Raw genomic sequence first — 24051 nt, forward strand, 5'->3', positions numbered from 1 at the left:
ATTATCCAGCTGCCAGAGAGGCTTGGATTAGAGCATTTCCCTTGGATCCAGCCAGGACGTTGTGTATTTTCCTGATCAGCATTCTCACTTCAGTGCAGTTGCTTTGTCACAGTGTGTCTCTGCAAACAGAGGGGGGTACGTAGTAGGAAATCCTGGTATTAAAAGATTAATTTACTTATATGACATAAGAGTTTAATAAAAAAAAAAAATTAAAAAAAAAAAGGTTGGTGAGATACCAGCCTTTAACTTCGCTCACTTTGTACTTTGGGTATTAAAACACCATGAGAGGGGATTAATGGAGGAATTTGGGCTCTGCGATTGTCAATCCAGCACCTTCACCACCACAGAATTCCTGAGAGGGAAGCAAAGCCCTTCTTTCTGGAACAACTAAACCAGTGGCTTCTGTGCTGCACGGCACAAACCTCGGTGTTGGTGTGAGAAAAGTGATTCTGAGTTTATTCAGGCACTGCCTGGAAGAAAGGCTGTCCTGCTTTGGCTTTGTTTTGGGAAACAAAGGGAGAGAGTATGAACATGGAGGGCAGTCTCGGAGTGTGCAGGGCTCTGATGTTTTAGAGAATTTGGGGGGTTTGTGGCACAAGGCTGTGGGTGGGAGGGGGAGTTTCCTGCCTGGGCTCTGGGGCTGCTGGAAGAACCTCCTCAGGAGAGAGGTGGGCTCTCTTGGGAGGGTGCTGTGTAACCTGCTGCACACCTGGGCTGGAGGAGAGCCTGAGACAGAAGCAAGAACATGTGTTGTTCCTATGAAACTAAACCTGCTTGGCCTCATCCAGAGGCACTGTGACTTTGGGATCACAGAATCCCAGAATGGTTTGGATTGGAAGGGACCTTAAAGCTCATGTCATTGCCCCTCCTGCCGTGGGCAGGGACACCTTCCACTAGCCCAGCTTGCCCAGAGCTCCATCCAACCCAGCCTTGGAATTTCTGCCCTTTGTGTCTCGTTTTGTTTGTTTTATTTAAAATCCCCCCGACCTTTGACTTGGCCTTCACCATCAGCTCTTGGAGGTGCAGTTTAACTCTCCACTTTAACCGGGGTGTCAGAAGGGCTGGTGTTTGCACAGGTTGTGTGTTTTCAGCTGGCAGGGTGAAGTGGTGACCCAGTGTGGATGGGCTGGAATCATCCTGTCCCAGCACTTGATTTCTGACATCCCTGTAAGGAGAGAGGCGCCTCTGGTATGGAAATTTCCTTTTTAAAGGGGGGAAAAAAAATAACCTGTTAAAGGGCTGCGAGATGATTTGTCGTCTTTCCTTTGTGAGACAATTTGTCTTCTCCTGCATCAAATCTGTTATAAAACAGGCAAGCTGTGAAAGAGGGAAATCATCCCAGGAATATGGGGCATTAAGGGGCACAAAGAATGGTCCCCTCCTGCTCTCCTGCACAGGGCATTTCCCATGCAGCATCAGAGGCTGCTCTGCTCAAATACCCATCCAAAAACTGACTGAGAGGGCATCTGATGTAATTCCTGGGGAAATTCCAGCTGCTGGAACACATACCAGAGGAGCAAGCTGGAGTTGCCTGCACATCCCTGTGTTTTGCTGCCTCTCCAGCCAATTTGCCCACATCTTTTATGCTTTGTGCTGTAAAAGCTCCTACGAAAATGCAACTGGGACCAAAGTCAGGATGAGAGAGGGTCCATCTGTGCTCCATCAGTGGTACCCTGAGCTCAAGGCTGGGGTGAGGGGAACGTTCAGAATTGGTGGCAGGGGCAGCAGGGATGAACCCCAGGTCTGGTTGTGTTTGGGGAATGGTACCTTGGGCACCAGCCCTCCATCTCTCTGCTGCCCTCCCACTCCACATTCCCAGATCCAGCCTCTCAAAACGTGCAGAGTCCCTTTGTTTAGGGCAAGAACCAGCTTTCTGAAACATTTATAAATCCTGTGCCTGCTCTCAGGAGACGAGCCAGAGGTCACATGTCACCTTCCATAATTCAAAGCCGTGGGGCTAAAAGCATTTGCACAGGCTCGGGGGAAGGGGGGGGGCCCGATCCTGACCCTCCTGGGCTGGAGGGAATTGCAGGAGACCTTTGTGAGCCCCCCTGGAGCGCGGGCAGGGGGGATGCAGCCGGAGCTGAGCACTCAGGGCTTGGGAAGGGAGTGAGTGCCATCTCGTGGGGCTGGACACAGAGCCCCGGGGCCCTCCCTGTGCCACTCCAGGGGGTCTGAGTCCTGCTTTTGGGATCCCCACGTCACCCAGCACCCCAAGGGCTTGTCCCCGCAGAGCCGGAGTGGGAAGGGGTGGGAATACAGAGCCAAACCCCACACCCAGCTGGTTTGGGGTTTGACTGGAAATTAAGGCTGCTTTAGCCTTTCTCTAGAAATTAAAAAAATAAATGGTCTCAGCTTGTTTTATCTTCCTGGTCTCTTTCCTGTTGCCTATAGGGTGCGTGTAGCAGCGATACCTGGGATTTGGAGGGGGGTAAAACCCACTGGGCATTTAGCACACCAAGCTCACCTGGAGTAGCCACTCCTTTTATTCCATTTTTTAAGAAAAAAAAAATCATTTTTACGAAAAATCATTTTAAAAAAATCATTAAGAAAAAAAAAAAGCTTCAGCTTTATTTTATCTTCCTGGTACCTGCCCAGCTTGCTGGACACTGAGTAACCTGAATTTCACACCACTGGACAAAACATTTCTTAGGGTACAGACAGAAAGTTTTCCAAGGAAACAATCTGCCAGCTTCAGTTTTCATCAGGAGTCGTGTGTTTTCCATTCTTTCGTGCTCCCTTTCTTCATGGGTGTTCATGTTCTGTCTTTTTCCAGTTTTTGTGAATTAAGAATTCATCGTTCCCAGTGGAGGAGTGGGTTATATAGTCATTTCAGTACTGCTTGTGGCATTTTCTAAATTATCTTTTTTTTTTGGGTAGAGGAAGAAGAAGTAAAAGGTACAAGGGAGAAGGCAGAGACATTGGTTGGAGGGTATTTTTACTAGAAGAGCACTATTGCCATTTTAATAATAATAAAAAAAAAGCCACCAGAAACTGAATTTTCCCCCATAATATTGTTCTTCTGTTAGTTCACAGAACTGTATTTAGAAAAATGACTATAATTACACAGAGTGGTACAATACTGGCTTTTCCCACGTGCAGGTACACATTTGGTTTCCCTTTGTACATTTGGTGGGCAAAGCACCTTCCTGGGGATCTGTTTAGAATTTTGAAGATTCATATAGATTTATGAAATGTGCTGTTGCAATTAATATTCACTCTGTGTGTGTTTCCTTGGTCTCTGTTGCAGGGATTTTGCCTATAAAATGTGTGTAGCAGCAATACCTGGGGTTTGGAGGGGGAGAAAAGCCCAGTGGGCATTTAGCACACCAGGCTCACCACCTGGAGTAGCTGCTCCTTTTATTTCATATTTTAAAACAATATTGTTGACCTGAAAAGCCCAGTTTTCGTGGTGGGGAGGTGACACAGTGCCTGTGCTGTCCCCTGGCTCTGGAGCCAGCTCAGAAGAAATGCATAAATAATTAAGCCAAGGTACTTACACACACATGTTTTATGGCAAATGGCTCCGTGGTCCGTGATCATTTTTTTCCAGAAACAGGTTTTATGATAATACAGTAAAAATATTAAATTAGAAAATGCCTCACTAAGGGTGATAAAACCTTACTACAGTGGAAATAGGTAATTATCCCCTCTACAGCCTAAATGACAGTTTAAAAGAAATAAAAATGTTAGTGCTCATTACTTGCTTTTGTAGGTTGCAATAAAGGGTAAGTTAAATTTTAATTCAAGGAAGACCCCTGTATCGACCTGCTTCTTCCACACTCCCCACCTGAGGTGTGAGTACTCTTAATTACCTGCACAGGTTATTCCTCAGCACATGCTGCCTCCAGACCCTCTTTGTGCTAAAGTCACCTTTCCTCCAGCTGCAGGTGACACACTTGCAGTGGGGTTGTTACAACTCAGTGGCTCAAGTCTGATGTTTCATATCTGTGGGTGGAGGAGAGAAATTTTATATTTTTTTAACCAAAAATCCAAGTTCATTATGCATAGCCTTAAGGGGGCTGAAAGTATTAAAATCTGCACTTACCCTGGTGAATTGAAACAGAGACAAGGTTAAACCTGGAGGATTGATGAGTTTTACTCTCTGCATGGTTGAATCCTGCTGAGGGGAGAGGCTGTAAAAGAAAGGGAGCCTGGATGATGAGAAGAGGGGGGGGGGAAAAAAAAGGTTGGGTTGTTTTATTATTTTATTTTTTCAGGGTGAAATGTTTGTTCTGTTTTGGGGGTGGTCTGGGGGTTACCTGATTTCCCTCCTCCTCCTGTCACTCTGCTGGGGTGTCTGTCCATGTTGTGTTATCCAAACAGCTCCACTTGGATTTCTGCTTCCTCAGAGGTTGCTGTGCCTGGGAGGATGAGGCTGTGGGGTGCAGGGGAGCCCCCTGTGCCCCCCAAAACCTGGAGTGTCCACGTCACAACCTGTCTGTGCTGGCAAACACTCCTCTGCCAGCAGAGACAAATCCTCACCTGAGATCTCCCCGGGCCCTGCTTGCCTGAAAAATGGCTGTTTGTTTAAAATCTGTGGGATTGGAGCAAATTCAGCATCTATCCCTGAACTCCTGTACCCACAGGACAGTGTCAAACTCACCAAAATGAGAAACCTGAGGAATTCTCCTTGGGTTCTCCTGCAGTGGGAAAGGCCAAGGCAGGCTGTAAAGGAACAGCACTCTGGGGTTTTGCCTGCAAACACAGCAGCTCTTGCTGTCTTTGGTGGTTTTTTTGGGGTCTCCCAGTGTGCACATGTTGTGTTTGAGCTTTCTCACATTGCTGGGGATGTAAGAAATGAGTGAACGTGTAAAGGAGAAGGGCCTGGAGACCTGGAGAGGGGAGCCTGTTCTGGAGAAAATCCCCTTTGGGTTTTCCAGAATGCCTTTAGGGTGGTTTGAGGCAATGGGATCACTTGGTTCTCACTCATAACCCTGGGGTTGTTACTGTTCTTGCAAGGGAAAATCCCACCCCCCCATGTAATCAACACCCTGCTCTGTGTGTGCAGCCCCTGACAAAAGGCTGCTGCTTCAGAAAATGCATTTATACAAAATAAGGCAGAAATACCTCTCCCCCAGCTCAGGTTACCCTGGTTCTAAAATTAAAGATAACACCAGCCCCACTTTTTTTTTTCCCTTTTTTTTTTTTAAAGGGAAATTTGCTCCTGTTATCACAATTGCTGCACGTGGGATATTAATTGGAATCTTGTTGCTGGGTCATTTTCATTGTTTTTCAAGTGCTGTCCAAGAAAATGTATGAAAACTAAATTACAGTCCCACGTAGGCTGTGATTGAATCCTCCTTACGGCTCCGTGGCCTCGTACATCCTATTAAAATATTCAATCTTGTTTTCTTACTTGAAGAGCCTGTCTGGAAAGGGCAAACTTATAGAAGCCCTCATTCTCTGGAGATACGAGATCCAGCCACGCTGAGATATTTACATATTTCTGTGCTGCCTGGGATTGGTCTCACACGAGTTTCCCCCCCCTCTGTATTTATTAATAAAGGTTGTTGAATGCGTTTTTAATTACACGAGGCCTTTTCATTTGGAGTGGCAGCCTCTTTTTCCCGTTTTGACCTTGAAAAGTAACTTTTCCCTCTCCCACCTTCCTTTTTTTTTTTTTATCCCCAGGACGGAGCTTTATCGTTCCCTGTTTGGAAAAATCACGAATGGTGAAGAGCTGGAGCAGAATTAGGATCAGGCCCCGGCTCCCGACGTCTCTTTGGCTCCCTGAGGCTGCCCAGGAGCAGGGCAAGGTCTCCCCAGCCTCTGGTCTGTCCCTAAAATCCTGCCTGAAGGAACATCAAACCTAAATCAGTGGGATGAGTGGGGACACTGAGCCTGGCTGAGCATCCCCCCTTTCCAGCTTCAGTGCTTCCTCCCACACACAACCCATTTTTAACTGTTCCCTTTAAATTCCTGACCTTGATTTTTTGCAATCTGGGCACAGTGCTGGGGGGAAGGGACACGATCCAGCCCAGCAGGGACCACCAGCCCCCCCATGTGGGTCCCCCACAGTTGTGTTAAACCCTCAGAGGTTTTGATTTGGGGGTTGAGGGGGGATTTAAATGCCCTGTTCTGGTCGTTGGCCACGGATTGGGAACGAGGGACTTTATTTTTCACCAAGAGGATTTAAATGTCATTTACATAATTAACATGGCCTTAAAACAGAGCAGGGGTGCTCTCCTGTGCTGGGAGCTCCCAGTTCACATTCCAGCTGTTGAATGACCACAGGGACATTTGCTGACCACACCACGGGGTATGTTGGGATATTGCTGCCGTAGGAACCTCCCGGGGAATTTTCCAGCCCTGCATTGATCCTGAACACTCAGTCCTTTCAGCTGGTCGTGACTCTGAGCCTTTGTGTCTTCACCATGGCCATGACACCCTGCTTAAGGGTGTCAGCACAATGTGAAACTGGGCAGAGATGACTCACCTGAGGGGTTCGTGGGGTTTTATACCCAAAGGTCAGAAGCAGGATATCAGATCCTGTGGGGAGAATTTGGGGTTCTGCTGTGATCAGTCCCAAACTGAGGTTATCTTCTGTGAATAACGTGTGTAGCAGGCATGGCTTGTCCCACAGAGCTGCCCTGTCCCTGGGTGGTGTTTTGGGTGATGTCATTAAAATGATTTGTAAACTGGTTGTCCCGGTGTGATCCGTGCAGGAACGGCCCCGCTGGCTCGGGGGTTCCACTCTGGTGTCCCCTTTCACAGAGATGGGGTGAAGCAGCCAACTGCCCCATTCCTGACCTTGAAAAAGCCAAGGGATTTGGGGGCTTTTCCCTGCATAAGTTTTTTTACCAGTTTTGCAATGGGTGACTGAATTTTACTTTTTTATTCTTTTTTCTTATTAAGCTTGAATAAAAATACATCCGTTTTTAAGGCTGTAACGGGTTAGATGGCAGGGAGGGGAGCCCCCCTCTGTGCTCTGTGCTGCCCCTGAGGGTGAGGCCCAGGGTGGAGCAGCAGGTGATCCCATTTTGCATCTCCTTGCAGTGATTCCCCCTTTTCCCTCACCTCCTGCTGTGCTGCTCCCCCAATCCTGCCTCTGCTTGGATGTGTTGCTCCACAGTTTTATCCCTCTTTTCCCTTAGCAGACTCTCTGTAGCCAAATTTTTGCACTTCACTGTGTCCCCAGAGCTGTCTGCAGCTGATATTAATTAATCCTTTTTGCACCTCATCATTACAGATTTAGTCTCCCTTTAGTCACCTGCTCCCAATAAACGTCTTCCCAACACCTCAGTGAGATGTGGAGCACAGAGTCCACCACAGCAAGGGAGACCAGCTCAGCTGCAGCTTGTGTGAAATCCTGGGTTAAAAACAGGACAAAAAAAGCTTCTCTTTCCCAGTTCCTCCCTGGTGCCAGGCTCAGCTCCCCCCGTGCCCTGTGGAAACATGTCTGGTTTTCCTGGGCTCCAGAAAGCAAGTGCCAAGGTGAGTATTGACTTTGGGTGTCTCATGGATGAATAAATCTCTTTGCTCTCTCACAGCAGAGCAGAGCTGCAGCTCCAGGGAAGTGCATCCATCTCCCCGCCCCTCCCAGCTCCAGTCCAGGTGGGAACACACGAAATGTCACCGCTGGCTCCTCACCGGGATTTGGGATCCCACTGCTGACCTCACCTACAGCAGAGCCCCACAGTGATGCCCATCACAGGCAAAGCACCGCCCAGGGCTGTGGGGAGAAGGGCCAAAGGGTCCTGGGCACAGGGAAGGGCTGATTTTCCAGTCCCCTGTACCAGGGGAGCAGCCCCATGTTCACTGGTGAGCTCAGCGTGGGCTGTCACTGGGCTGCTCCAGCACAGAGGGGCCTCCCCAGCTGTGGGCTCTCTGGATGTGACCATCTCCCATGGGAAATCCTGGCAGTGTCACGTCCTGTCCCCTCCATCCACTCCCTCTCAATTCCAGCTCCCCAACAACAGGTCCCGTGTGACCCCGAGCCATCCCAGCACCTCCGACCCCATGACCTGTCCCTGCACTGACCTGAGCAGCAGCAGAGCCCTGTGCTCCTCAACATGATTAAAATCTCAGGCTTTGATAACCACAGCTCTGAGAGGCATCAGGGGGAGGAAATCAGCTGCTTCCAGCGTGTCAGTGGGATGGCATCGGGCTGCTCATGCTGTCAGTGCCCAAATTAAGGGGGTTTAGCAGGAAGCCCCCTGTCCCTGCCCCGCTCAGGGTTTGTTTATCTGGGCTCTTTGTGGCTGCAGCTGTGCCACCCCCTTCCCGTTCGACTCCTGTGTCCTCTACAGCTGTAGCACCAGGGCACTCCGTGGGGTTTTTCTATTTTCAGTCTGGCTGTAATGTTAAAAGGGTAATATGAACCACTTTAAATGTGATAACTTCTCGTCGGTATTGTTTGAGGAGATAAGAGCCCAAGCCCCACTAAGCACGCTTTTGAATTCACTTATCAGTGTTTAAGCAGCCTGTTCCCCCCGTCCCCCCACCAGCACCTGGGTCGTGGTGACATGGGGAGAACCTGGGCTGGTGGATGAGGCCCCGTCCCAGCTCTGACCTTGCTGCTGAGGGCAGCCCTTGATTCGTGGCAGGAAAACAGGGCCCATGCCTGGATTTGAATATGCTGCAGGAAAAAGTGCAGCCTCGTGTAATCCCTGAGGAACCACCCATCAGAGCCAGGGACTTGCCTGTGGCCAGCGGTGGCTCCTCCCAGGGCCTGGGGACAGCAGGACGGTCTCTCCAGGGGTGCATGGACACAGGAGGAGGGTGGACTCTGCATTACCAGTATCCCCAGTCTGGCTCAGCTCCCCCAGTTCCTGGAAGCTCCGGAGTGTCCGACAGGGCCCGGTCAGAGCTCTCGGAGCTGTTCATGCAGACACAGATAACCAGGATGATTTCCACCAGGTTTTCCTAATGCTGCCAGTTAACAGCAAGTGAGATATCCCCCCCCAAAAAAAAAAAAGAATATTAATTCTTTATTAATTCATGATACAGCTGCTAATTAGTACCTCCACGAACGGGCACCACACCTCAGCCAAACACGGCGCAAACTCGGAGGCGTTTTGGGGCCCGGGGTGTGCGGAGGGAGGGACAGAGGGTTGTGTTAATCCTCTCCCCCCAACCCCGCCACGGCGAAGAATTTCAACTTTCAGACAAACAACTTCATTTACAAGTGTGTCTCTAATTAGCTGCAGAATTAGTAAAGCAGAGTTTTCCCCCCATAGATCGGCCAAAGCCCCGGGGGAGGCTCTGGAATGGAGAGAATCGCATTTCCAATTATTTTGTTGAATTGCTAATTTAGTTATTGTGCCTGGCGTAATTGTGATGGGTATTGGGTGTGCAATTCAATTTGTTTTAAATATTTGTGGGAAGGCTGATCAGTAATGGAGCTGACCTATTTCATGGCCCAAATTGAGAGAAGAGACTAAAACAAAAAACAGCTACAAAGCCCCAGTTTGTCTCAGTTTTTATTTTGATGTCTCTCATCCCTCTTAAGACTGTTGATGCAACAAAAGGTTTACATTAAAAGATGATGGCACTTTGATCTTGGGCTTTGGAGAGCTTACAGCTCTGGTACGTCTTTCCTTGGCATTTTAATATGTAGATATTTTAGGCTAAAGAGTTTTAAATGTGATTCTGGAGTTCAGCAGGGTCTGTCCCCTCACCACCCCCTATTTAACTATCAGGATTCTGGTTTGAGAAATGCATGAAAAACGAACTGCTGGAGTTGTGTTCACTCATGTGGGCAAATTTAACATCTCACCTTTAGTGTGGGGACCTCCCAAAAGGTGTTTGTTGAGCAGGTTCCCAGTGGACACCCTTCAGCCAAGGGTCCTGTGGGACTTTTCCCATGGGCTCCTGCTGAGCAGGTCACAGAATGACTGAGGTTGGAAAAGATCTTTAAGATCCTCGAGTCCAACTGTCCCTGGGAGAGGGTCCCTGAAGTTCTCCCACCACCTCAGCAGCAGCTGCCAGGGCTCAGTTTTCCCCTGTTTGTCCCAGTCACTGTGATGTTAAAGGTGACAGTAAATCATGGAGGAGGAACAGGACCTGCCCAAGGGCTCAGGTGAAGGGCACAGCCAAGGCCCTGAGGTGCTTCTGCTCCATCCTCCCACCAGACCTTGGGGGGTTCCACATAAACCCTCCCCATAAACATTTCCCCTGTTCTTGCCCCAAGGAAAGCAGAGCTCCCCCAGGGTGCCCAGGACAGGGGGTGACAGATTCCACTCCTGGCAACAGAGCTGTAATTCATTCTTTTTTATTAAAAGAAATTGAGGTAAGTGAAATACTTCAGCACCAGCGAGAACCGTATGGACCAAGGGGGGGTCTCCCCACCCAGTGACCGACCCACACACCTGGGGACAGCACAGGTGACCTGGGGACAGCACAGGTGATGGTGCTCTGGCAGGTCCAGACCCCCCCAGGACCCCCAGGGCTGGTGACAGACCCTGATGTCAGCCCAGCACTGATGTTACCCAACAGCTGGTTTTTTGGAGCTGCTTTACCCCCTAATTTAGTGGAGCCTGAGCCAGTGCTGGAACACTGGAACAGGGGGGGCTGCTCTGCACAGGCCTTGGCAGAGCAGCTCCAAAGGGTTTGGGGCAGTGGGCACTGGGACACTTCCCCTGACACCTGCAGGTGTCCTGGATAAGGGACTGACTGGTGACACCACCAGTAGGAATTCCTGGTGACAGGGAGGAGCCCCATGAGTCACCCTCTGAGTGGTCCTGCCTGGCTGAGACATTCTCTGTCCGTATGTCCTGCTGCAGCCCAGCTTGGCATAAGCAAAAGCATCTTTGGGGCTTGTTCAGGGGGCTCTAGTGGAAAATAAAAGTCTTTTAAATCAAATTAGGGTTCTTAACTATTAAGAAAAAGCGAGTCCTTCAGGTGGGTGAGCTCTGCTGGCCACGGGCAGGGGAGCTGTGACCCCCCTGTGGCACCTCCAGTCACTGGCCCCAAAGGCAGAAGGGCTGCATTGCACTTCAGAAGGAAACAAGGAGAGGTGAGAGGCACTGGCAGCATCATTGATTAATTCTCTCATAAAAACAGCCCTTCTGATTCCTGCTGTACTAGAGGAGGGACTGTAAAATCTGAAATTCTTCCCAGACCATCACTGGCGTGAGCCCGGTCCTGCCCAGACCGAGTTCTGTAACAGGCAACTTTTCTTACAGTCAGGAGGCCCGTGGACATAAAAAAAGTGTAGCAAGAAGCTGGGAGGCCTTGGCTGGGTCAGCCTGGGGGGCCCTGGGCTGCTGCCACCCCAGCACTGCACTTACCTGCCTCCCAGACACTTATTCCTGACCACTGGACTGAGATTACCCAACTCAGCTGTTTTTACATTTCCACCTTCCCAGGTGAGTGACAGTCCCTTCCCCTCCCCAGCCTGCACCAGGACCAGCCCAGCACAGGCAGCTCTGTTCCAGCTCCGGAGCAGAGGGGGGAGATGAAGAAAAGCTTCTTGGATCCTTCTGCAGTTCTAACCCCACTGGGATATTTGGCTCTGTCCTTTCTCCCCTCTCACCCCAGCTGGCTGGATCAGCCTCCTGCTCCTGATAGGAAAGGGATGAGCACTTACAGCAGTGTCCCCACAGTGGGGCTGCCACATTGTTATCCATCAAAACAAGCGGGAAGGGAAAGCAAAAACACTGAGCAGCTGCACTTTGGTCTCTTCTTTTACCTCCTCCCAGAAGGGCCCCTCACACAGTTCACTGACCTGTTCTAAAGGAATTGGGCACAAAGGCAAAGCGAGCGGGGGGTCAGCGCCCAAAATCCTGCCCCGCCACCTTCGCAGCCCTGGGAAGCCCGGGAGCCTCCTGGGGGCACAGGGACAGCCCTGGCTACAGCGGCTAAAGGCTGGTTTTCTGCTACTGAAGAAACAAGACAGACGTGTGACACACAAATCACCCCTGACAGGGCCGAGGGGCTGCCGGGGTGGGGGGGGCTCCCACCCGCTCCCGAGGCAGAGCCCGCCCGGGTGACAGGGGTGACATTGGCACTTGTCAGCGCGGAGCTGGGGTGGGAGGGGGAAGGCAGGCAGGGGCACGGGGGGGCCACCCGACAGCCCCTGCTCTGCCGTGCCAAGGCCTCACGGTACCGGAGCACCTTCATCGCCCGGCGGAGCCGACGGCGCCCGGACGCCGCTCCAGTCGTTCAATAAATAAGGTACAGCAGCACAGCCGGGACTCAGTTCCGCAGGCGCTTGTGTTTATACATTTCCCTCATGTCCCTGGCCAGGGGACACGCTTCCCCTGGTCAGCCTGATCCGAAAAGAGAAAGCTGTCCCTGTTGGCAGCGTTTCCCTGAGCCTCCCCGTGGCGGCACAGCGGGCACAGCCGAGACACAAAGGGCAGTTGGGAGCTCCCGGTTTTCTCCTCGGCGGCGCCGGGCAGGGGGAGCGCGGGGGAATCGATGCTCTTACGTTGAGGAAGGAGAGTCCATTGTGGAGAGGATCCGCACGACCTCGGCTCGCTGGGTGGGTGATATATGCTGGGTCATGTGCACTATGGAATCCATGGCAACCTCCGGATTGGCCTGGACCAGGCTGGAGAGAGGAGGGAGGTGAGTGACGGCAGCCCCGGCACCTCCAGAGCATCCAACGGCTCCGGCCGGCCAGGGGGGCTGAAACATGGGGCTGTGGGAGACTGGACACAGCACTGGGTGAGCTGTGAGAGCCAAGCTCTGCTCCCTGCGGCCACTTCCCTTGCTGGTGGCAGACGGGCTCAGACACACACGGGATTGGAATCCCGAGAGGCTGGAGTGTGTGGATCCCGGGATATGGGAGGGCAGGAGCTCCAGAGTGAGCCCCGACCCACCAGCAGCACTTGCCAAGGGCACCCACATTCCCCCCCCCAGGTGATTTCTAACATCCCAGTTCCCAGGGCAGCCCTCACCTCCGGATCTGCTTGAGGACATAATCCCTCGAGATGTATTTGATGTTCTCCTCCACGACCGAGCGAACGCCCTCCTCCTCCGTCAGCTGCTTCTCCAGCCACTCCACCAGGTCCTTGTTGCTGTCCCACAGATATGCCTGCCAAAATCCCACAGGGTCAGCCCATTCCCAGCCCTGGCCACCCCTGCCCACACACCAATCCCCAAATGTAGCCCACTGGCAGCTGGGGTGACACATCTGGTTGGGGCTTCCACAAACACAACTAACAATTAGCAAAAATTCAAACTTTTTTTTTGCCTCTCCTGCCATAAACGTGACAGAAAGGAACCCAGGAGGTGGTTCCTTGGCCAGTGCTGCAGCTGAATGAGCTGCATCACTCCCCTGGGACGGATGTCCCAGATAAATCCCAGCTTCCCTCGTGATCAGCTGCCCAAATTCAGGTGGAACACAGCTGACCCTGAGATGCCGCTGATCTGGGGCTTCTCCCAGTGCTAAACCATCATGGGACCCACGAGTCCCCACCACCTCCAGAGTGACCCAGTGTTGGTGTCCCCCAGCAATCACAGGATCCCTGATCCAGCCCCGGGGCCAAACAGCCCCTCGGGCAGGTGTGAGCACAGCAGAGCAGGTCGGGGTGTCTGGAACCCTCAGCAACAACCCCCTCTTTGCCTTTTGCAAGATCATTTCACCTGATATTTGCTAGATAGTTGACTACGCAATAATTCAGGAGTGTGTGAGCCCCTAATAGCCTTCTCGCTCCTCTCCTCTCCTCTCATTTTCTTTACAAATCATTTAAGAATCGTTTTGTTAATGGTTTCCGGAAAAGCAAGTACTGCCATTAGCACTCATTCATATTTATGTCATTTTATTTGGGTAATTAAACACAAAGCTCCACATTTAAAGGTGCACTATCCTTCTCTGTTATCACTAACCAAGTCAAAGTCAGAATGACAATGAGCTGAGTGCTGTGATGCCGTGGTGGCACCTTCCTGGCACCCCCTGGAGCCCCCTCGGACTCCCCTGGCACCCACTGCTGTGCTAGTGGGCCACAGAATCATGGAATCACAGAATCATTAAGGTTGGAAAAGCCTCTAAGATCATCGAGTCCAACTGTTCCCCCAGCACTGCCAAGGCCACCACTGACCCCTGTCCCCAAGTGCCACATCCACACAGCTTTTAAATCCCTCCCGGGGTGGGGACTCCACCACCTCCCTGGGCAGCCCCTTCCAATGCTTGACCACCCTTTCAGTAAAGAAATTTTCCCTGATGTCCAATCTAAACCTCCCCTGGTGCAACTTGATGCTGTTCCCTCTCATCCTGCCCCTTGTTCCCTGGGAGCAGAGCCTGAGCCCCCCCCGGCTCCCCCCTCCTGTCAGGGAGTTGCAGAGCCAGAGGGTCCCCCTTGAGTCTCCTTTTCTCCAGGCTGAGCCCCCTCAGCTCCCTCAGCCTCATCCAAGCACCTCCTTACTGCCCATCCTTCATTTATGTGTTTAATTAATGATTTCCCAAGTCCAGGAAATTGTCTCCCTCTTCCCTGGGACTCTCAGGATCAGCTCCTTCCCAGTGCTGCTGAGGGTGTTGTTACACCCACAGGTGAGAGCCATGAGGAGTCATGGAATGCTTTGGGTTGGAAGGGGCCTTACAGCCCATCCACTCCCACCCCTGCCATGGACAGGGACACCTCCCACTATCCCAGGTTGCTCCCACCTGGCCTTGGACACTTCCAGGGCTGGGGCAGCCACAGCTTCTCTGGACAACCTGTGCCAGGGCCTCCTCACCCTGACAGGGAGGAATTCCTTCCTGCCCCAGGTGCAGGGCCCATCCCAGCCCCGGACACGCTTCAATAAAAACCAGGATTATTTTATTTTCTTGAACGCTGGGATTGTCTCAAGCCAGTGATGTCACTCCTAGATTTTGCTTATTTCATTGTTTTTCCTTATTATTATTTTAAACTCGTCGGGTTTCACTCCCTGGCTCTGCCCCTGCCATGCAGCAACATTCCCTGCATACAAAGGAAGATTCCAGGGAAGGGGGGAAAAAAACCCCAACCCAGGAAGCTGCGATACAGTCGCAGACCTGCGTAAAGCTCCATTTACCCAAGAATCCCAAAGCTTTTAGTTTAGGAGAATATTTAATACTCTTATTAATCATTTTTAATCCGTTTGCTTTTAATTAAGAAACAGCATGATGCTTCCCTATCAACATATGCCAGGGAGCAGATTAATTGTGGCTTAAGATAACTCTCCTTGATTGGTGTAATGTATTAGCTAACGAGCTGCCCGCTTTTGGAGACGCTCAGACACTACCTTGGAAAGGCTGCTGCCCTCCAGAGAACATTCCCCCCCCTTCTCTGGAACCCCTGAGTGTTTGGGACTTTAAAAACGGAATAAAATAAAAATAGAATAAAAACTAAAACTAAAAAAAAAAAATTAAAACAATAAAATTAAAACGATAAAATAAAACAAAACAAAACAGAATAGAATAGAATCAAATAAAATAAAATAGAACAAAGTAAAATAAAATAAAATAGAACAAAGTAAAATAAAATAAAATAAAATAAAATAGAACAAAGTAAAATAGAACAGAGTAAAATAAAATAATGCAAAATATGAAGTAAAATAAATACCTTCACTGTTCCTTCAACCTCCACAAACCAGCGCCTCAGCATGGCCTGGATCTGCCCGTCTGTCAGCTCAGGGTTGGCATCGTGGATCTTCTGTTTCACCACATCCTCCAGGAGCAGCCGCCTCAGCCTCCAGTAGAAGAAGGTACGGGAAGTTTTCCAGTCCAGAACATCCTGCCCAAGACACAAGTGGAGAAGGGGAAATGGGTGAGGGACAGTATCTACATGGAGAGATAAATACACCTTATTCCCAAAGGCAAGAACAGGCTTGGACTCATCCTGTACATGGTTATACCCCAGAACAAGAGAAATATGGAGACTCCCATGTCTGAGCTTTGAGGACTTCCACCCTGTCACACCATTTGGTCACCAGGAACTACACAGAATCACTGAATCCCAGAAAGCTTTGGGTTGGAAAGCTCCTTAAAGGTCCTTAAAGCTCATCTCCTTCCAGCCCCCTGCCTTGGAGGGGCTTCCACTAGACCAAGTTGCTCCAAGCCCCATCCAACCTGGCCTTGAACACCTCCAGCCCCCTCTGCCTCCCACAAACCTCCTTCCTTCTGCAAAAAGAGATGGAGCTTCCCCAATGAGCAGCACAGCCTTGGCTGGGACACTCACACCCAAGGGGGAGGGACCAGAAAAATCTCACTGGCCATGGCCAAGCTGCTGGTGAACCCCGGGAGTGTGGGGTCTCACAGGGACATGGAGCAGGTTCAGGTGCTGGGACACCCCATGTCCTGGGGCCAGCAAACCATGGAGAGGGTCCTGGGGCAGAGGGTTGTCTGTGGTACCACTGGAGACTGTCCCTTCCCACGTGCCAAACCCTCCAAGCACATCCCCAGGGAGGCTCTGGATACTCACAGTGATGGCCCCTTTCTCCTGCATCCGCCCGGGCGTGTCGTGCAGGTCCGCGAACTGCACGGCCACCTGCTGGTACATGGGCAGCAGGAACTCCTCCCGCTCCTTCAGCTTGGCCTCCAGCTCCTTCCTGTCAGCTGGGCTCAGCTCGGGGGTACCTGCAACCACAGCCACACCTCAGACACCTGGGGAAGCCCGGGGGGGGCAGGGATGCAGCTCCAGGCAGTCCAGGAGAGAGCCCAGAACCGCCAGCTCCCAGCAGTGCCCTGCAGAGTCCGAGTCAAATCTCGGAGTTCCAGCCCGGATTTCCCGCCAAGGATATTCAGGCAAGAGCTTTGAGGGTGTTCTCACCATGGAAACTCTATTGCATTTAAATGCCAACGATCTGAGCCATCAATTAAGTGACATTTACGGGACTTACTCCTAAAAAAGAATAATGTCCCAACACGCAGTTCATTTAGCAAGGAACACGGACGGTGTACAACCACCCCCACATTTCAAGTTCTCCTTTAGGCTGGTTCCTGCTGGAGCCCACTCCAGGGGCTCTGGCATCACAGCAGGAAGCCAGAGCAATCCCAGCCCAACAAGAACAGATTAAAACACTGGGCAGAAGCTTTACAAAAACCCCCTCAAGAGGGAAAACCTTCACACAGCGCAAAACCCACCGGCAGAACTCGCTGTCACCGCACCCAAACGGGCTCACAGAAGGTGATCAGGCAAATTCACGCAAGGAAAGTCCATCACAGGCTTCTAAGCATGAAGATCAGATATTAACCTGTTCTAAGAAAGCCTCTAAACCACACCTGGAAGCTGAGACAGCATCCTGGGGGAAGCATCCCACTGAATCTGCACGATGCTCCTGCTCTTTCCGTGCACATCCACGGCTCACCCCAATGGACACGATGACCCAGGGCTGCTGCTCCAAAGGGATGAGACCCCAGTGGCCTGAGCACCCCAGTCTCTTGCTCACACACACACATATATTCTTTTTTCCAAGCCACAGGCCATCCAGACAACGATCCTTTCCAGGGAAGGAATGTTTTTACGTGCCTACCAATATAAATGTTACCTAACCTTTCGAATGCGAGTAAGAAGGTTTTAATTAAGAGAAGCTCCCCTTATAACCTTCAGAATAAAAAATTATCTATATTTATCCACGTTAAACTGCCAGGCTCCCTGCTTTTAATGGCAATACATGCACTTAAGGCAGCACCGCTCGTGAATTCCGGCCTCTGCCACCCAGAGTCCACCCAGCCAGGCCCAGTAATGATTTAGGTGAGATTAACAAATATGTCAATGTCTATTTTCTGCTTAATTTAAAAGCAGCGTCTATAAAGATTTTTGACTTCTGAACCCTGTTCTCCTGGAAGAAAGAAGGTAACAATGAGGAGGGGGGATAAAGAGTGATTATCCCATCATCGATCGTTTGTCAGGAGCATTTCTTATTCACTGGACTATTGTAAAAAGCTAAGCTCTCGATCAATCCCGTAAGCCCCCTGTACAATTAAATATCTGGGAATGGTTTTCTTTCTTTCCTAGTCAGATCTTGAGGCCTCAGGGTTTTTCAGAAAGCTGGGGCTTTATTTATTTATTTCTCGGGGAGAAAAAAAAAAAAAAAAGAAGTCTCCTTCCACAAATCTTACCCTGGCAAGGAGAGGGGAGTTAAAATATGGGATTCCTTTGCTCTAAAGGTACTTGACAGTTAATGAAACTGTTCAAGTTTAAATCATAGGAACATTATAGACCTCTAGGTATGGATTGGCTGCTAATCAATAGGGAAACAAAAGAAGCAGCGCTCTGAGACAGCCACATTCCAAGAGGAGGGAATGGCATGCAGGTGGGGCACCACGGCAATTTAAAGGAAGAAAGAACATGTGTGACCTTCCCAACTTGGCAGGCAGCACAGGACACTCTCCAAGGCAGCTCTGGAAGTGCCATGAAGTGTCACATTTATCCTGGGCTGCAGTTTGCTCTGCAGCCTCCACGGCCGCCAGGATCATCCCAGAGAGATCAGAGGAGGCCGTTTAACATCTTCATCCTGCTCCCAACACCTCCAAAGCCCACCAAGGGTGGTGAACACAGCAAGACCTCTTTGTTCTGCAGAACTGTCTTTTCTCTTTGCTTTTTCATTCAGCAGCAAAACTGCCTTAAACAGGTTGAACAAACCCCCCCCCCAGGAAGCAGCAACGTCGGGGTACCCGAAAGATTTGGAGAGTCCAAAGCTCACCAAAACCCTCTGCAAAAACACACCCAGTTAAACCAACAAAGCCTGGTTTAAAACCACACATAGGAAATGTTTAACCTAAAATGCTCCTAGATGCATCCATACAGGATGTATTTATTCCCAAATGCTTCCTGGAGGAAGCTGGTGGCGCGTGCCTGCCTGTCCCCATCGTCCCCTCTCTGCCATCTCCCCAGGGGTGACTCCAGCCTCCCCATCCAGCTGCCACAGCCTGGATCAGGGCTTCCCACAACCTTTAGGAGCAGAGTGGGGCTTTTAAATATGGTCAGTTTAACAGGTTAAACAAAATGACCTCAAGGAATGTTACCAGAGGTTCCCTCTGACTGCAGAGCCAGGGAGCTGCTGAGTCCATGTGCTTGTTTATGGCTCCTAAGCTGTTCCAAGGTGGGGTTTACTCCCTCACCCTCAGGATAGCCAAGCACTTGTCCATTTTCCCGCTTTTCCCTCAAACAAGCACTCAAAGACCTGGGCAAACCCAACCTGCCACCACAGAGACCGGGTGTGACCCGTCCTTGGTGCCTCTTACCTGAATCTCACCTTCTCTTCCTCTTCCTTTAACAAAACTCTTGCCAGACACAAATTTTTTCTTCCCTGTGAGGGTGGGGAGGCCCTGGCACAGGTTGCCCAGAGAAGCTGTGGCTGCCCCATCCCTGCAAGTGTCCAAGGCCAGGTTGGACAGGGCTTGGAGCAACCTGGGCTAGTGGAAGGTGTCCCTGCCCATGGCATGGGGTGGGACTGGATAAGCTTTGAGGTCCCTTCCAACCCAAACCAGTTTGGGATTCTATGAAATTCAGCAAATCTGCCCAGGCAACACCTTCCCAGCCCAGCTGGATGGAGCCTCTCCAGAGGGGAGAGGGAAGGTCACTCAGAGCCACTCACGTCCCCCGAGAGACAGGCATTTTTGGATTGTCTCTTGTTTCTTTAAATGAGATGGCTTGTAATTGCTTCACTAAATATTCAGCAGGATTTATGTTATAAAGGTGCAGCACGAACAGCCAGTGAAGGTCACACATGCTCATGGCACAGGCTTGAAATATCCTTGTACAGCGGCACCGTGGGATGTCCCACCCCTGTCCTTTCCCCCTCTTTGCTCCTGAGGTCTCAAATCCAAACAGGTGAAGGGTGGTAGGGAGGTAATTCCAAAAAATTCCTATCTCCAGCCCTCCTGGGAGGATATCCCAGACACCAACTGTCATGGAGGAGCTGACAGAAAGCAGTGCTTGCTCTTCGAGCCTCGGAATTGTGAATTAACACCAATTTAAATGCAGCAGCACTTGCACGTGGAAGCAGCTACTGAAATCAGCATTGCCTAAAAAATGAAGTTACAACCTGACTGGGTTTGCCCAAGACTCCGTGAGAGATGGAATTGCAACAGCAGCATTTCTCTTGGTTTTTGCTGAAGAGAACAACGGGCATTTTGAGTAATTATAACACCAAGCAAACACACAGCCCCAAAACAGAATTACCAAACTTCAGAACTCCAATCTGACCTCCCAAGCTAAAGCCTGGAATGAGACAGGGAGCAAGATGGAAGCTTTTGCCCACTGAGGGAACAAGGCTGTGTCAGGGATGTCCCCGGTCACAGCATGGCCCTCACCAGGTGGGTCAGTCGGGCCAGGTCTGGTCCTGCACCCCGAGATCTTTATTTTCAGAGGGCAACTGCTGTGCTGAAGTGTTGAGTGTCCAGTGCCTGAGTGTTCATTCATAATTTGGTAATTTAAGAACAGTTTTGGATGCTCTTTAGCCAAATAAAGTGTGAACCAAGCCAGGAGCGAGCAGCACAGAGTGACTGGTCAGGAACTTAAATAAATTAAATAAATAAAATTAAAAATGCACACCAGCACACAGGCAACACTTCACAGGATCAGCCAAGGAGGATGTTCCCACTATTGCAACTCGTGTCAGGTGAGGGGATGCTGCTCTTTTCCTACGAGATAAATACCTGGTAGGAGAAACGTGGAAACGCAATATCCAATCTTTGCTCCACCTGCAGCCATTTTGCCATTCCTTTCATTCATATGCCATCCAGTCTTTGCACCCATTACTCTGTGCCTCTGCCACCCTGCCCAGAAGCTGAGTGACGACACTGATTTCCATTCCACTCCTACACGCTGTAGTCTAATTGTAATAAATACATAAAACGGAATATCTGTATTTTTAACTCTGGCCCGAGGCTCACAGTCTGCATCATTCCCACATTTCTGGGTGCTCCCTGCTCTCCTTGCACACCTAGCCCGGGTGGGAACGTGCTCTGGGGCAGGATAAGGGCCATCCTCTCCCTCCCTGCCCTTTGCTCCGCGCTGGTTGTAAGAGCCCAACTCTGAGTGACACTTTAATAAACCACGGGGCTAATAAACATTTCAGCAATCGTGCTGGAGAATTGATAATGAACAGATTTATGTCAAATTATTCAATATCTGCCAGCCTTCCCTGCTCTCCCACTCCCCAACTGCCAAGTCCAACCCCGGCGTCTCCCGACCGAGCCACCACTGGAGAGCATCTCCCTTCTCCCGCTCCCCAGCAGCTCCGGGAGGGATGACAGCCACTCAGGGGTTAAAGAGAGGCAGTGAACCCCCAGCTAATGAGTAAGAATTCAGCAGGCAGTGTAAGATAAATGGAGCTTTCTCTGCTTCTGCTGGAGTCAGCATGAACTGCGGCCCTGCGGCTTGTTTGTGGCAAATGGAGTGCGCGAAATATCAAAGGGCAGTGATCCAGAAGAAGACCGACTTTGACAAATTTTAAATTGGCCAGAAAGAAAACCAGCAAAAAAAAAAAAAAAAAAAAAGAGAGAGAAAAAAATTATGCAATTCAGTGTGTCCTGCAATCTTGGCTTTCCTGCTGGAATTAGAGGCAAAACAACAGCAATGATCACCCGATGCTGGGAGCAATTACGATCCATCTCAGGGAGATGCTTATCAGTGACTGAAGCTTTTAGAGCTCTCGGTATGTACAGTTGTAAGTGACTTGCTCTTGTGTTGCAGTCATTTTAATTAAAGTGTATGGAGTTTGCTGGGAGTAATTACCCTGTAGAGGAAGAGGGAAAAAACCCCTGAACAGGCTCCTGCCTCCTCACATGGCATCGGGTTTTTGAGAGTGTTGGCAGAAAACTCCGTCCCATCTTTCTCCCTGTATTTTGTTTTCTGGTGATGCTGCACAGGTCCCACCGGTGGGATCCAGGACAGTGAAACAGGACAGCGATGAGGGTGATGCTGTGCTCCCCAACCCTCCACCGCTTCAGGATTTACACACTCCAGCAGCTGCCTTTGTCCAGACTTCACTCCTGGGAACGGATCCATCCTGGGAACGGATCCATCCGGCAGCCACGGGCTCTGTTTGGAGGCAGTGCCTTGGTTTGCTCGGCACAGGCAGTGGGTTTATGGTGAGGTGAAGGGAAACACTCCCAGCAGCAGTGCTGCTGTGCAGGGCCATTTATCTGCACTGCCCCAGCTGACTGCTCAGCACATTCCCTTCCCCAGCCACACATCTGATTGCTCCGGACACGGAGCTGTGCACAGACCCTCGGGAGGGGCAGCTGTGGGTCCTGCCTGCCTGAGGACCTCCACTGACACACCCCCAGAGAGCTTTTGTTAGGACCCTGTGCTGGTGCCCACGATTTGGGGTAGCCATGGTGTCCCTGTGCTCCTCAAGTGACACTGTCAGGTCTGACAGAGGTCAAGTGAGGTTTTTGTGGAAAGAACCTCCTTGCTGCCACTGCAAACATTAAAACTGGGCTTGAAGTCACAGATTCATAGAATGGTCTGGGTTGGAAGGGAGCTTAAAGATCATCTTGTTCCACCTCCTGCCACAGGCGGGGACACCTTCCACTATTCCAGGTGGCTCCAAGCCCCATCCAACCTGGCCTTGGACACTTGCAGGGATGTGGCAGCCACAGCTTCTCTGGGCAACCTGTGCCTCACCACCCTCACAGGGAGGAATTTCTTCCTAATATCTAATTTAAACCTACTCTGTCAGTTTGAAGCCATTCCCACTTGTCCTGTCACTCCAGGCCCCTGCAAATAGTCTCTCCCCATGTTTCTTGCAGGCTCCCTCAAAATACCATCATTAAAAAAGAGAGAAAATATCTTGGATGCAATCAAAGCCCTTGGTAAAACTGCTTTGCAGCCAGACCTCTGATCCCAGCACCCCCTCACCCTTCACCGCTATTATTCTCTTCCTGAAGTGTATCAGAAGGGTTGTTTTGTATACAAATTGTTGCCCTGCCATAAATTAAAAAAAAAGCCAAATAATAAAATGTAACTGCAGCAATAGCCAGGATTTATCAGTCATTTGCAGAACACTTTTCCTCCTGAAGGATCCCAAAAGGCTTTATAAATTCAAACCATACCCACGTCGCACGCTTCTCCCACCACTGAAATGTAGTCAATTTTGGAGGTAAAAGGAGGCTCTGTGAGATTATACTCTTACAGTAAGAGCTAGTAAAGAACTATTTAAAGAGCCTATTCCCCTGAGAGAGGACATATCTGATATTAAGTGCATTTTGCTGAACACTCTGTATTTTGGGCTGTTGAGTGCCGGGATCACTCGGAGCGGAAGGCACGGTAATAACACGGCACACGCCGTGCTGGGCCAGCACTGAGCACTGCACAGCACCCCCTGTGCACAGAGAGGAGGAGAACAGCCCTGATTCCCTTGGAACTGAGGAGCACACAGATGTCATTACTGCAAACTGCCTCAGACACCCAGTGACAGACCAGCAGCACAAAATGCCTTTGACCACATTCTTGGTTACGCAAAATGACACCAGCAGAAGGTTTGGCCTGCGAGGTTTTAGTGAGCTGAGCAACTGCTGGGAAGGAAACTGGACTCAAGCACCTGTAGTAAGGGTCTGTTGTGAGATCCAGTCAATAAAATATATAAATAAAAAAAATAAATCAGTATAAAAAGACGCTATTTACCCATACCCCAGGTGTGCTAAACACAGGAATCTCCTCGCACGGACATACACGCTGCTGGTCTCATCTGGTTTCTTCCCAACTTAGACACCAGTAAATAGTTAGGAATTTGATCCCATGCCTCAGTGCCCCTTTTTGGGGTCTCTCCCACCCACCAGCCCCCCGCTGACGTACCGAGGCGCTCGGCCAGGCGGATGTACACGGGGTCCACTCGTCGCATCGTCTTCACCAGGTCCTTCCGCCGGAATCGGATCTCCACCGTCCCCTCCGGCTCCAGGATCCCCCCTCTGAGCAGTGATGGGAAGAGAGAAAAGAAAGGCACTTTCAGGTCATCCGACAAGGGGAAACACAGAATGGAATGATTCACTGTGTGGAAGGTAAGAGAATGGGGGAGGGAGACAAAACAGAGAGAGAACAAGACTCCTCTTAGCTGTGATTTATCCACACCAAAAACACCCACCAGGCTCCTCGGGGGTCACGCCCGGGGAGGGGCAGCCCCTCAATAACAAAGTGCCCCACCAAGCTGGGAGGTTCTGAGGCAGTTCTGAGGCAGTTCTGAGGCTGGGAG

General features: G+C 50.5%; 2 protein-coding genes and 1 long non-coding RNA gene across 8 annotated transcripts in view; 1 reads left to right on the forward strand and 2 right to left on the reverse strand.

The window, feature by feature from the left end:
- The window catches only part of AATF (apoptosis antagonizing transcription factor), a 48370-nt gene extending 41731 nt beyond the window's left edge, over positions 1–6639 (forward strand). For all 3 annotated transcript variants that reach the window (XM_017821518.1, XM_017821519.1, XM_017821520.1), the window contains one exon: positions 5635–6639. In XM_017821518.1, the coding sequence (XP_017677007.1) occupies positions 5635–5698 (64 nt within the window). In that variant the 3' untranslated portion in view covers positions 5699–6639. The remainder of the gene's footprint in view (positions 1–5634) is intronic.
- Positions 1215–5635, reverse strand: LOC108500536. The gene is made up of 3 exons (XR_001875879.1): positions 4263–5635; positions 4049–4154; positions 1215–3948 (listed from the first exon to the last, which is right to left on the reverse strand). It is a non-coding gene; the product is annotated as an uncharacterized LOC108500536 (long non-coding RNA).
- Positions 6640–9416: 2777 nt separating the features above from the next.
- The window catches only part of ACACA (acetyl-CoA carboxylase alpha), an 89796-nt gene continuing 75161 nt past the window's right edge, over positions 9417–24051 (reverse strand). For 3 of the 4 annotated variants that reach the window (XM_017821515.1, XM_017821516.1, XM_017821514.1), the window contains 5 exons: positions 23658–23770; positions 16332–16486; positions 15474–15644; positions 12849–12985; positions 9417–12499 (listed from right to left, as the gene is read on the reverse strand). In XM_017821515.1, coding sequence (XP_017677004.1) covers positions 12373–12499; positions 12849–12985; positions 15474–15644; positions 16332–16486; positions 23658–23770 — 703 coding nt within the window. In that variant the 3' untranslated portion in view covers positions 9417–12372. Of the gene's footprint in view, positions 12500–12848; positions 12986–15473; positions 15645–16331; positions 16487–23657; positions 23850–24051 lie in introns of those variants that run through there. The other variant, XM_017821517.1, reaches the window with a different exon arrangement.

Source organism: Lepidothrix coronata, unplaced genomic scaffold (genome assembly GCF_001604755.1).
Source record: "Lepidothrix coronata isolate B3197 unplaced genomic scaffold, Lepidothrix_coronata-1.0 Scaffold91, whole genome shotgun sequence".
Taxonomy (NCBI): domain Eukaryota; kingdom Metazoa; phylum Chordata; class Aves; order Passeriformes; family Pipridae; genus Lepidothrix; species Lepidothrix coronata.